Raw genomic sequence first — 12,164 nt, 5'->3', positions numbered from 1 at the left:
CAATAATCAGTTTGAGTCATCAATCAGTCATGGCATTTCACGTCCAGATGTATCAAAGCACTAAGTGACATTATGTTTTTTTTTCCCCAAAAAAATGTCACACACTTAGTAAGACTTAGAAATGCTAATTCAAGGCATGTCTTTCAACTGTGGGTGAAAACCTATGTGACATGAAGAGAGAATGAAATTCCACACACACATAGGGTGGGAGATGGAGGTTTGATACATTTGGACATGAAATGGGACTCAAACTGTTTATTTGGTTTGTTGAGGTTGGATTGGTTGCATAAGAACTGCAAATCTATAATCAAATATATTAAGCTTCAGTAATTGTCTTTGTAGCTTAAAATCATAGGTCTGTTGTATATTATGAAAGCAGATATTTTTGGGGAAAAAAACATAATGGAGCTTAGTACTTTTCTTCAGTTCCATCCAGACATGGTTAGGTAAACTGCTATCGCCCATACAGTGTGAGTGAATTGGCACCCTGTGATGGACTGGCCTCCTATCCAAGGTGCCCCTTGCTTTGTGCGCTGTGCCTCCTGAGGTAGCACACTACCCTGGTAATGGAATAATTCACCCACTTTCTGTTCCCGCTTGTGTTATTAAGGGTCACAGGGGTCCGCAGTCTATCCAGGAAGCTATGGGCACATGACAGGGGATAACCCAGGACAGGGCACCAACCCATCACAGGGCACACACACCATTCACATCTACACACAGTTTTGTGACTCCAATTCACCTTGGCATGTTTTTGGACTGTGAGGGGAAAAAAACGGAGGAAGCCCCATGATGACACAGCGAGTATATGTAATCCCCACACACACACAGCCAGAGTGGAAACTCAAACCACGGTCCCAGAGCTGCAAGACAATAGTGTGAACCATTGTACCACTGGGCTGACAATGTAAAAAATATCAAAGTCAAATCCAAACTGCATCTGGAACAATATTTGAAAGAACCTTAATTTTGGATAAAAAAAAAAAACACACACACATTTTTACAAAATACAATGGCAATTTATTCAAAAAAGAAAACAGAACAGTATTTTTATTTTACATGGTGTATTGCTCGCTGAATACCCCTAATGAAATCTGATGTATATATGAAAGTGATTATAAACTTCCAAGCTGAATGAATGGATACTTGCCATTATAGTTATAATATTAATAACTCTTTTATTAACTATCTTCTGTTTTTTTCAGCTTGTTACATGTTAACATGTTTCAACACATCCAACAGAAATTCAATTGAACTTGGGACAATGCAAAACTATTTTGTTTCATGAAAATCTTGGTTACCTTTTCTTCTGGAAAAAAGCAGTATATAAAACAGAGTATATAATAATAATGTTTTAGTATTACATATGTATATCCAGGTGAAAAATAAGCTCACAACATCATATGAATCATATCTTAGAAATGACACACGTTAAAAGCATCGTATAATGTTTGTATAAAACTGCTATTTTAACTGCACAAGTGAATTATACATGAAAACAAAAGTGAATTATACATGTAGCCATGAATTAGCAAAAATGATATGTGAGTTCATGTCAAGTTTATGGACAATACAGTATAAGGAAGAATCAATCTTTTTTTTTCAGAACAAGAATTATGTTCACCGAACATTTCTAAATAGACAATGACTGATTAAATGTAACATTTTAAAATATCAACATTTTAATTATTAACTTCTTTCTAGTATTATTGCTCTTGTAATGTTAAAGTGATGTATGTTTTTTCTGATGAATAGCTATTCTCATTCTAGCGGGATATTTTTGGAGTGCTTTGTACACATGCTCCTTGGGGAATGTCCTACCTAGCTCTTCAGTGGTGGACTTCAAATAACATCAAGTCCACTGCACTTTCCCAACATAGTTTCTATTTGCTGATTTCAACATCTTACACATATTTTTAGACTTGAGCAACCAAAATGTAATTTTACAAGTGTCAATGTTTTATTAATCAGATTTACTTTTAATGTATTTTAATTGAATGTTCATATTTATTGTGACTTACCTTAAATAGATGTATCAAACCTGCTAACTATAGTGCATATAGTGCAAACCTGCCACTATAATGACAAAAATAATTTCATCTGAAAAATATGGTGACAAAAATTAGAAAAATTAATTTAACTATGCTGCTGTTATGAATATTGTATTTTTATATATACAAGCACATGATTACTTGTCTACTTTGTACTTAAAGTATTTTATTATAATATATCATTTTAGTTGTAAGGCAAAGTCATCTAAAAACTTAGGGTAAATATATAAGAAAAAAAACTAATTTATTTCAAGAATATAGTCCATTTCATTGGGCCTATGGATATAATACTTAATGTTTTTTTTGAGGGAGTGTCTTGTTTGTTGCAAAGTCTAAACAGCATGTGACCAACAGTTGCCCACTTTCCCCAACTACAAGTACTGCTCTCCTTTGTCTGGTGGAGAACTTTTTACATTTGGTCTGCAATTTAAAAAAAGAGAAAAAAAACATGTTTAAGTAAATGCACAATTATATTTTCAGAAAATCATAAAACAAAAGGCAATACTGATTTAATCATTCACACTGTAGGAATCGCAATGCTAGAAATAAAATCATTACATAATTCTTACACATTGTAATGACAATTTTTGGAGTTAGGTCTACACAATGTATACAGTAAATCAATATATTCAGTTAACATGCCTCTTCCAACAGGTTTACAGAGAGGTGAATAAATGACGGAAGTTGCAATCTTGAGGATGAGGGGAAGCGGGAATTTTAATTTGAACTTTAAAACCAGCTGCTTATAAATTATATATATTTATACTGTATCGCATATACTAAAAAAAGTGTAGTATGGGTCCAAATTTTGAAGCTAAGTGGGATCAAGGAAAAGGAAACAGTGAGTAGAACTTGGATAATCTTCGAATAAAGGCAGGGGTGGTCAGTCAGGGAAACTAGTTTCACTCAACAATTCAGCCCTGAATTAGAAAGAGAAAACAGTCAGAAAACAGAATTAGACAAGAAGGGATACATATATAGACTTTGTTTTGATTTGTGCTTTCAGTAGTAGTTTAATAGTAGAAGCAAATGGACAATGAGAGAAAAAGACTAAAATAATTAAAAATGAATTGTTAAAAGTGAATTAATTTCACCTAGTCAGCTGTCAAAAAGAACACAGTCTGAATGTGTAACTTTATAGCTGATCAAATTCAGCTTCCGCTTGTGTTAATAATTTATAATGGTTGTGATGCAGTGTTGAAAGGCTGGTTTGTTATATGCAATACAATGATCAACATTATATAAAACATAAATGCCAATGAACATGCCATGAACATACCAAAAGAAAGAGATTTTTATTTCAAAGCTGAGTTACTCCTGCTCATATTGAATTATCTAAATTTTAAAAGAACACAACATAAATTCTTTGAATTTTTCTCAAAGTATTGTTTTTTCCTTTTACGAAATAAGATATTACTGAGTTTATGTATTTTTTAAATTCAGTTTTCAATACATTTTACATGCATAAAAACATACTGATCAAAGACCTTTGTTGCTGTCTTGGGGGATTTTCCAAAAATATATCCTACATGGACATGCATGATCAGTATATTTTACCTTCACAAACCCAAAACTAGTCCACTTTGAATTAAGCAAATAAGCCTTATATATTTGCATTATATTGCTTTCTATATATTTATTTGACATAGCACAGTTGTAAATCTATAACCCTTTCTTCCATAATCACATTTCTCTGATGTTGATGTGGTATCAGTTATGCAGTGTTGAAAGTATTTTAAATCAATAAAATCATGATAATAGCAATAAAAATATCACCCTTTAAAATGAGGACTCGTCAATAGCCATCACATTCAGGATATTATATTGATATGGAGTAAATACTCCAAATTGTTTTTCTAGTAAGTGAGATTTATGCTTTGTTCACATTGCATCTTACACACTCAACAGACTATCGTGTTTTTTTTCCCCTCTGTTCCCTCGCATGATTGGCTTTTCAGTCAGCCATAATTCATTGCATGTGACTTCTACCCACTCTTTGCTTCCTGATCCCTTTCTGTTTTTTGATTTAATGCTTGTTTTTTTTTTTATTGATATATATATCTTATAAAATGTTTTTGAGTTTATTCCATAGTCAAATTACCTTTTATATGAAGATAAATTTTATTTAATGTGTCTTAATTTCTGTAATGTGTTTCAATAAATTTAATAATCTTTCCGCAAAATTGCTTGACATTGAGGCCAAGTCAATATATTCCAAAATTTTAATTAGATAGAAATGTTTAATTTTTCTTTTGTGTTATATAGTGTTCCCTTTAAAATATTACAGTTAGGATTGCTATATAATTATATGCTTCATATGTAAACATAAATATTTTGGCTAAAAAAAATTATAATCCGCTTTTGCTCTTATTGATTAAAATATGAAAATATGTAGTTTTTATTTACTTTAAAAGTTTTACATTATTTAATTTAAGTTGAATGTTTTCATAAGATTCTAAAAATATGAAGTATGAAAAAGAAAAATATATTTGCATTATCTCTGTAAACTGCATAATAAAAAAATATAAAATTTAATCTGAATCTGTACTCATGTTTGGAGGAATGTTACATAAGTTTACTTTGAAATCACCTGAATCTCATCTCCTAAGATTTATTTACTTGCATACTGTATGGATGTTAGAGCATCTGTGTGTGCAAAGGTCTGCAGAATGCAGGGGGGGAGGGGGGAGCAGTTAAAAATAAGTCATAATCATGCTGCAAGTGAGGAGCCCCTTGGCTGAAACTACTAGAGAGGTGTTACACATACTCCCTGGCTGTAGAGGGCTGTGATTGTCGGTAATACTGCTGCCCTCTTCTTTCCTCATTAGGACAAGAGCAGCACAGGAAGGACCCCCCTAACATGGTCAGGCTGGCTGCTGCCCAGCCAACAAAAAGCGCAGAACCAAATTCATACCTGGAACACAACACAAGAAGATTTATTTATATTTTTGTTTGTTTGTTTAAAAAACAAAAATTTAAAAAATGGTTTAAAAGTATACAACTCATGTCTTAGAAGGTTTTTTAGTGTTGTTGTTCTTATTATCACATATATCTCAAAAAGTTTATTATTTGTGGAACAGGCTGAATTACTACACTAAAAATTTAAAAACAAATAATACTATTAGTATTAGATGAATGTAATGATGCATTTAAATTACCTGGCGTTTACAGGTGTGTTGGGATTAAAAAACTGATGGGACACTTGGGTAGCATACCAGGACACAGACACCAGTGTACACAGCCCTGGAAAGAAAACAAGCACTTTCTTTTTAAGAAGTAATGTAGGGATCAGGCCTCCATATTCAGGGATTTGGAGGGGTTGGTGCAGCGTCTTCATTTGACTGACTTTAGGAAGTAGGGCTAAATCAAAGCTACAGGTCTAAAATAACACAATTTAAGGATTATATTTTTCATTAAAAAAATAAGACACAAATGATCCATTGAATCATAAAAAACATCCCAATAGAACCCATTTCAGTTAAAATGATCTGAATTAGTTTGGTGTGCTGTTCACCGATAGAAAATCATTCAACCAAAGGCATAATGTACTGTACAAGATTTGCTAGCCAATAACAGAACGTAATAATGAGTGTGCGATGCGTGTGGAGAGCTCACCGGCAAGCAGGAAAAGAACTCCACCAGAGACGGCGATGCGGCTCTTGGTCAGCGGGTTGTTGTCTCCAACTCTGGTGCACTTCATTCCCACCACACTGACAATGATGGCAATGAACCCCATCAGAACAGAAACTACCATCAAAGCCCGGCATGTCTGGATATGCACTGCAAAGCAAGAAGATGAGTGCAGTTGGAGGAAATCAGTAAGACTGGAAATCCAAATGAATGTGCAGAAAACATTCCATTTTATGGATGTAATTTTAGGAATCGTGTACAGAGTATTAATAAGTGTGTGTGTGTGTGAGCGGGTATACCTTACCTTATGGGGACACAATGTCCCCACAACGTGATAAATATCCATTTTTTTTCCCTGATGGGAACCAATTTCCTGGTCCCCATAAGGGAAAACTGTATTTTATAAAAATCCGTGACTGCAATGAAAAAACAAAAAATGCAAAAACTTGTATTTTGTTTTGTTACTTATGGTCATGGTTAATGCTGAGTAGGGGTTAAGGTTGTCATAGTTAGCGTTAGCATTTTTCCCATAGAAATGAATGAGTGGTCCCCATAAGGATATGTTTACCCGACATGTGTGGGTGTGTGGATTATGTCCCCCACAATGTGATAAAAACCTGTTATTTTGATGTGGGGACTACTTTTCAGGACCCCATAAAGATCTGTCAATGCAGTCAAAGTAAAACAAAAAAATAAAAAATGCAGAAAGTCTCGTATTTTGTTTGGTTGCTTATGGTTAAGCTTAGGACTGGGTAGGGGTTAAGGTCGTCAGGTTGGGATTAGAGTTTGAATGAGTCCCCACAATAATATAATTACAAACCTCTGTGTGTGAGTGTGTGTGTGTGTCTGTGTGTGTGTGTAAAGTTTGCAAGAAAATTGCACAACTACCCACAATCCACTCCCTGATACAAGACTGGTAGTGCCTGGATCAAAAGAACGACATGTAAGTAATAAGGCAATAAGGTGTTCATTGTGTGCACTCTCTTAACTGGACATTGTTCATTGTGAATGTCCCTCTCACTTGTTTAGCATTTCCCTATGACTGTGGCTCATTCATACTTTATTCTGATTCTTTATTCACAGCTTCTACTGTAAGCTTCTACGGGGCTCTTTCTTGCCTTTTAATGTAATGTGTGAAAAATGTAGAAGACTAACATTGGATGATGAAAGGTCTTGTAGCAGATTTCACAATAAACACAAACTACTGAGAATATGGCCATAGAAATAGATCAGTAGTCACATAAGGGTTATATAGGTTCCTATATTTTGATTTAATGATTGGATTATTATATCCATCTAATAAGGAAATTTTACTGCCAATCCAATAAATTACTGTTCTTCTGAAGCTGGACTTACTGCCAAATCAAAAGTTATGCTCTGATAAGACTGCATGTATACTGCAAATTATACATGTCATATATAATTACACAATTAAAGACATAGCTCTGATTGAAAATAACAGATTTTGTGGTTCTGTCTGTAATGCATCAGTATAAGGAGCACTGATGGTAAAATTCCAATATGGTAGATAAACAGGTAGGGATCCATCACCAAATCACCAGTTGTAAAAACAGATTTCCTATCCTTCTGTTTACACTAAAGTTTGTGCTTCAGATTTTTATAATCAGTAGAAAGGTAAAGCTTTAGATTTATTAAACTGGGTTTGTTTCATTTTCTGTCTCATAGTCATCAAGCCATTAATAACATTTATCATCCATCCATCTTCTGTAACTGCTTGCCGTATTCAGGGTTGCGGGGGGTCCGGAGCCTATCCCAGAGGCTACAAGTGCAAGGCAGGGAACAACCTTGGATGACACACTCACACACCATTCACTCACTTGTTATCAATCATGGTTTGATTAAATTTAATTTGTCATTTTTATATAATTTCCATTTATAATGCTTTATGCATGGCCTTCATGTAATTTCTCATTACTGATTACAATACTACAGAGAAAATGATATTATATAGCATCATTAAACTCATTTTATATATAACCATACACAATAAATGAGGGGCAAATCAATTCAATTTCCATTAAAGACATCACAGAAAATGTAGAAACAATGTCAAGGAAAGAATGTAAAATCTTGCATGACTTCTAGAAGTTACATTCTATTTTTCAGTGTTTCTATACATGTTTAGTAGGTTGAGATAAGTATAAAAATTCTGATATAAAAAACATAGGATAAACTTTGATGGTGAAAATAAAGGGCATTTAAATTTCCATCACTCTAAAATATCTATAGATAACCATATTGTAAAAATGTAATTAGGAAAGATTATCATCAAGTTATATGTCCCTGTTCGTACAATAAATACATTTAGCTACTAACTTACCATAGGTTATGTAAAATTGAACACACAAACAAAGTTTTCATAAGATGCGGGGAAACAGATTTCACATTGTGAAAATGACTTTGGCGACTGGCCCAGCACTGGGCTTTTCTTCTCACAACAACTGCTTCTTAGAGGAACAATAAGCTGCATTTATTACACTTATAACTAATAGGATTGAATCCTTGAAACATGCCCTGAAATAATATTTTTAAAATAAGTTTTAAATCATAAATTGAAAAGATCATAACAGATTGCGTCATATATTTTAACAAATTAATTCTTAAGTATTAAAAATGCAAATCTTAAACACAGACACAGTGTCACTAAACTTAATAAACTTTGTGATCTTGAAAAATACCCAAGAATGTCCTTATGCTGACAGTCTCTGTACTTTAATGTTTCACAGCATTAGTTTCTTTGTAATTAAATAAAATTTATGAAATTAACTGCTGGTAACTCATGCCCAACAGCCGAAAACCAAAATAGCAAATTCATTAAATGAATCATTAATTTAATTATAAACTTTACTCTGTATTATACATAATAAATATTTTATTGATTTAGTGCAATAAATTTGAATATATATTGTATACTTATATGCCATAACATTTGTAAATTAAGGAGAAAAATAAATGTAAAGGTTGTTTGTTTGAATGGATAGTGCTGTATATTGACATAGTAACAAACCCACGAAGATTAAAGTATAGCCAGATTCCGCAATACACTTCTTGATTTAACTTAGATGTGACAGAACACTATGTAGGTTTCAATATGTTTAAGGAACTGCACTTATAATAAAAAGGTTAAAGGTTTAAACCTAAAGAGGAATGCCTGTTGACATTACATTGAGAATGATGAGAAACATTTTTTTTCAGTGCATATCCAGCTATACAACCCAAGTTACATTCGATATAGGCATGTTTGACAAGAGAACAAATATGTATGAAAGCTGAAAGACCCAGGAAGACTAGGGCCCCACTTAAACTCACCATCTAATGACAACATTGAATCGAAGACCTTGCACTGCACCTGGCCAGTGCTCTGGGAAGCACAGGACATCCAAAGGCCTTCATATAGCCCAACTGCTGTAATAATGGCATCCCCGGCGTAAGATGATTGCTTCCATTGTGGCAGGGCTGTGGTTGAGATGATGCCAATCCATCCCCCAAGTGCTAAGAAGTACCCCAGGAGCTGGAATCCAGAATTAGCCATTTTTAAACAGATGTGAGTGGAGGATTTTTGAGCTTGTATTCCTTTTTTTGCTAGGAAAGTCCACCCAGATCTCCTAAGAAATCCCTCCAAACAGAGATAAAGTTCACCCTTTGATGGTACAACAGAAAATGTTTCTTCACCTCCAAAGTCGGACTTGCTGTCTTATACTTCCTCTTAAAATCAAACAGCAAACTGTAACCACAGCTGGAAGATCGTGTATGCTATTTCTCCTTCTGTTGCCTGTTTAGTCAACTGCAAGTTCTTTGTTTTGCTCGTGTCCACAGCCCACTCTGTCATTTGGAGATTGTCTTTCCTTCCCAGTGATTCAAAAGGTTGAAGGGAGGAGGGTGATCCCTCACTGACAGTTACACTAGGCTTAGTCAGAGGCTTCTGTGTTGCTTTTAAACAGTCTGTACCTGGATGCTGCTTTGAGATTCAGAAAAATACTTCTCAGAGACTAGAACAGTCGTCAGGGCTCAGGAGTGAGCTCACTGGAGACTGCATAGTGTTCTTGTCACACTCTGGTAGGTTTGGATGGTGGTCAAGGGGTTGAACTGCAATAAAAACTTTGGAACAAAAAAGCTTTGACAGACTCAACTGCAGAATGCGAAAGGGGCGTAAGCTAGGCCACTGATTGGCTGGTAGGAAAGCAAAAGCTACGCCTACTGAGAGAATTCCAGGCATTCGAATAATTAGGTACTCAGAGTGGTAAGATCACCAGTGAAATCATTTCCCAAACAAACAGAGCCTATTACAGTTTGCTCTAATTACTTTGCAGCCGAATACAAATAAATTTAGCCTCATGCATACAAAACCATTTAAATATCTTGACAGCAGCATTAAATGTAGTTGAATGTTGTCTATCAAAAAGCACAAGGAATCTGGGAGGTGAACGTCAGACCCGCGACCCTTTAAAAAAAAAAAGTTCAACCTAAGCAAAGGTCTTGAAATACAATATGATGGTGTATGTTGAATAAGCCACTGAGGCACATGGTCCACTATACCATGCTGTCAATGACAGCTTTCTATTTCACAACACAGACTCAAATCATTCACTTAAAATAAATTTATTGGCTTCCACACCCAAACAGAGCACTCTGAGCTGAGCTATTCATCCACAATGCCTGGTTTTCCACCCACTGGTCCCTGAAACCATGAGACAACATACCGCAGGAAACAGGCAGCCAATGAGACTGGGGCTGCTAAATGGACAGGCAGCAACCGGGACAAGGTGCACAAAAGCCAAACAAGTGCAAAGGAACAACAACCAGAACACAGGAACATGGAAATGGGGCTGAAACACAAAAACAGGATAACCACAACAGACCTAAAAAGAAGGTGTCAGTTGCCTGGCACACCAGCTGCAGTACTCTGGTTAATCAGGACCACAAACACAAAAACAAAACAACGGCACACGGAACCGCAAGGCTGCTGACAATGCCAGCAACCCTGTCCAAAACCCTGAAATAAAACAAGCAAATGAAACCCAGCCCCACCATTTAAGAACTTATACTCTGAACCAAAACAAGCTCTGAGACTTACATTTAACGACTGGCAAAAACTAAGAAGTGAGCAATGCTCACTGCCCCATTTAAATAAGTTTCATACATATAGAACACATAAACCTAACTCATTTACCTGATTGGAAATGTATAAAATCAGTTTAACAATGCTACCTGATTGCAAATGCAGCATAGGTGTGAAAGTCTACAGCGTGTCCATTTGTCATTTTGTTTATGACAAGATGACTACTGGCCACACCCGATTTTCAATGAAAAGTCTATTTCCATTGTCAAATCCCCAGACCTCAGAGAGTCTGAATCTCCACCTTTTTACTCTAAAATACTTATAATGTAAGATTCATTATATTATATACTATTCAACTGAATTATTTCAAAAAATATTTTCCATCTGCAAAACAGCCATCCCCCCCTTCATAGTTTACATCTGAATCGAGTTCACAGGACTGTGTACACTGAATGAGCCCTCAGTCACAAAGCCCCTTTGCTGTTGGATGGATTAAAATACCATAGGGGTATGCTATGTGCCTTAACAAATCTGTGCAAGTGCAGTGAGGAAAAACATTGAGGCCAGGCTTCAGGATGGCTGCACCAACTTAACCTAAGTGAATTATCAGGTCATTTCTGTCAGGTAATTTTAATACAATTATAGAATTGGTTTAACATACACTTTTTATTTTTTAATAACTTCATTAAATTTTGTTTTATAGTTTTTTCACTTTCTTCTATTATTTAACTGGAATCCTAACAATGTGATAATTAAAACAAGCTGAAAGTAGCAATGTAATTAACAAGACTTTCAATATTAAGCTGAGCTTAAAAGTCAGCTGACATGATCAAAGACAAGTTTTCAGCTAACAAGACAAGACTGAAATGCATGGACATGACCTCCCAGAGACACTCCAGACATGGGAAAGGCTTTTGTTTCCAATCCGTACTACCTTATTAGTGTCCAGTAATTAGCCACCATTCTCCATTTGGAGATGTAGGCCCAAGGCATCCTAGACCATTCTCCATCAGAAGGATTCAAATACAGTGTGCACATTAAGGATTTGTGTTACTGTCGTTTCCAAGACATCAGAGTACCCTTGACAGCTACATCTGCTGAAAGGGCATAAGGGAGGCACTTACAGTATTTGTTGTCTGGGTTGGGTGGCTCCATTGTGGACATAATGTGGGGTCCCACCAAAGGAATGTTGGTCTGGAATAGGAAAAGTAGGCCATGTTTTCTAGAGCATTCTACACCTGGTTCCAGTGAAGGGCTGCTGTCTGTGGAGAATAAGTCAACATCATCAACATCAACATGACTCAAAAAAGACACAAGAACAGAGCAGGGGCAAATAGCGAAGATGGGCACAATGACTGAAAAGACAAATGTGGAAAAAAAAACAACTAACATCCCTTAACTGC

At 35.3% G+C, this 12,164-nt stretch overlaps 1 protein-coding gene across 2 annotated transcripts; it reads right to left on the bottom strand.

The window, feature by feature from the left end:
• Window positions 1-997: 997 nt before the first annotated feature.
• On the bottom strand, window positions 998-9,808 carry cldn19 (claudin 19). Of its 2 annotated transcripts, none has more exons than XM_023802086.2 (5): window positions 9,012-9,808; window positions 5,667-5,831; window positions 5,210-5,294; window positions 4,819-4,965; window positions 998-2,471 (listed from the first exon to the last, which is right to left on the bottom strand). In XM_023802086.2, exons 1-5 carry the CDS (start codon window positions 9,232-9,234, stop codon window positions 2,423-2,425), a joined length of 669 nt encoding a protein of 222 aa, XP_023657854.1. In that variant the 5' UTR covers window positions 9,235-9,808; the 3' UTR covers window positions 998-2,422. The 2 variants fall into 2 exon arrangements, with proteins under 2 accessions (XP_023657854.1, XP_023657855.1); XM_023802087.2 differs by having other exon boundaries at window positions 998-2,971; window positions 9,012-9,806.
• Between the last annotated feature and the right edge of the window lie 2,356 nt (window positions 9,809-12,164).

This window comes from Paramormyrops kingsleyae, chromosome 8 (assembly GCF_048594095.1).
Source record: "Paramormyrops kingsleyae isolate MSU_618 chromosome 8, PKINGS_0.4, whole genome shotgun sequence".
NCBI lineage: Eukaryota > Metazoa > Chordata > Actinopteri > Osteoglossiformes > Mormyridae > Paramormyrops > Paramormyrops kingsleyae.
Note: the sequence above shows the minus strand (reverse complement) of the source record. Positions and strands in the feature narration are given on the sequence as shown.

Bases quoted from the DNA above. Each gene is read 5' to 3' on its own strand.
- cldn19 (XM_023802086.2), bottom strand. From the start codon at position 9,234: ATGGCTAATTCTGGATTCCAGCTCCTGGGGTACTTCTTAGCACTTGGG. The intron at 4,966-5,209 runs GTAATTTAAATG...GTTGTGTTCCAG, and splicing joins AACACACCTGTAAACGCCAG to GTATGAATTTGGTTCTGCGC. The intron at 2,472-4,818 runs GTATGTGTAACA...TTTAAATTGCAG, and splicing joins CAGCCCTCTACAGCCAGGGA to ACCAAATGTAAAAAGTTCTC.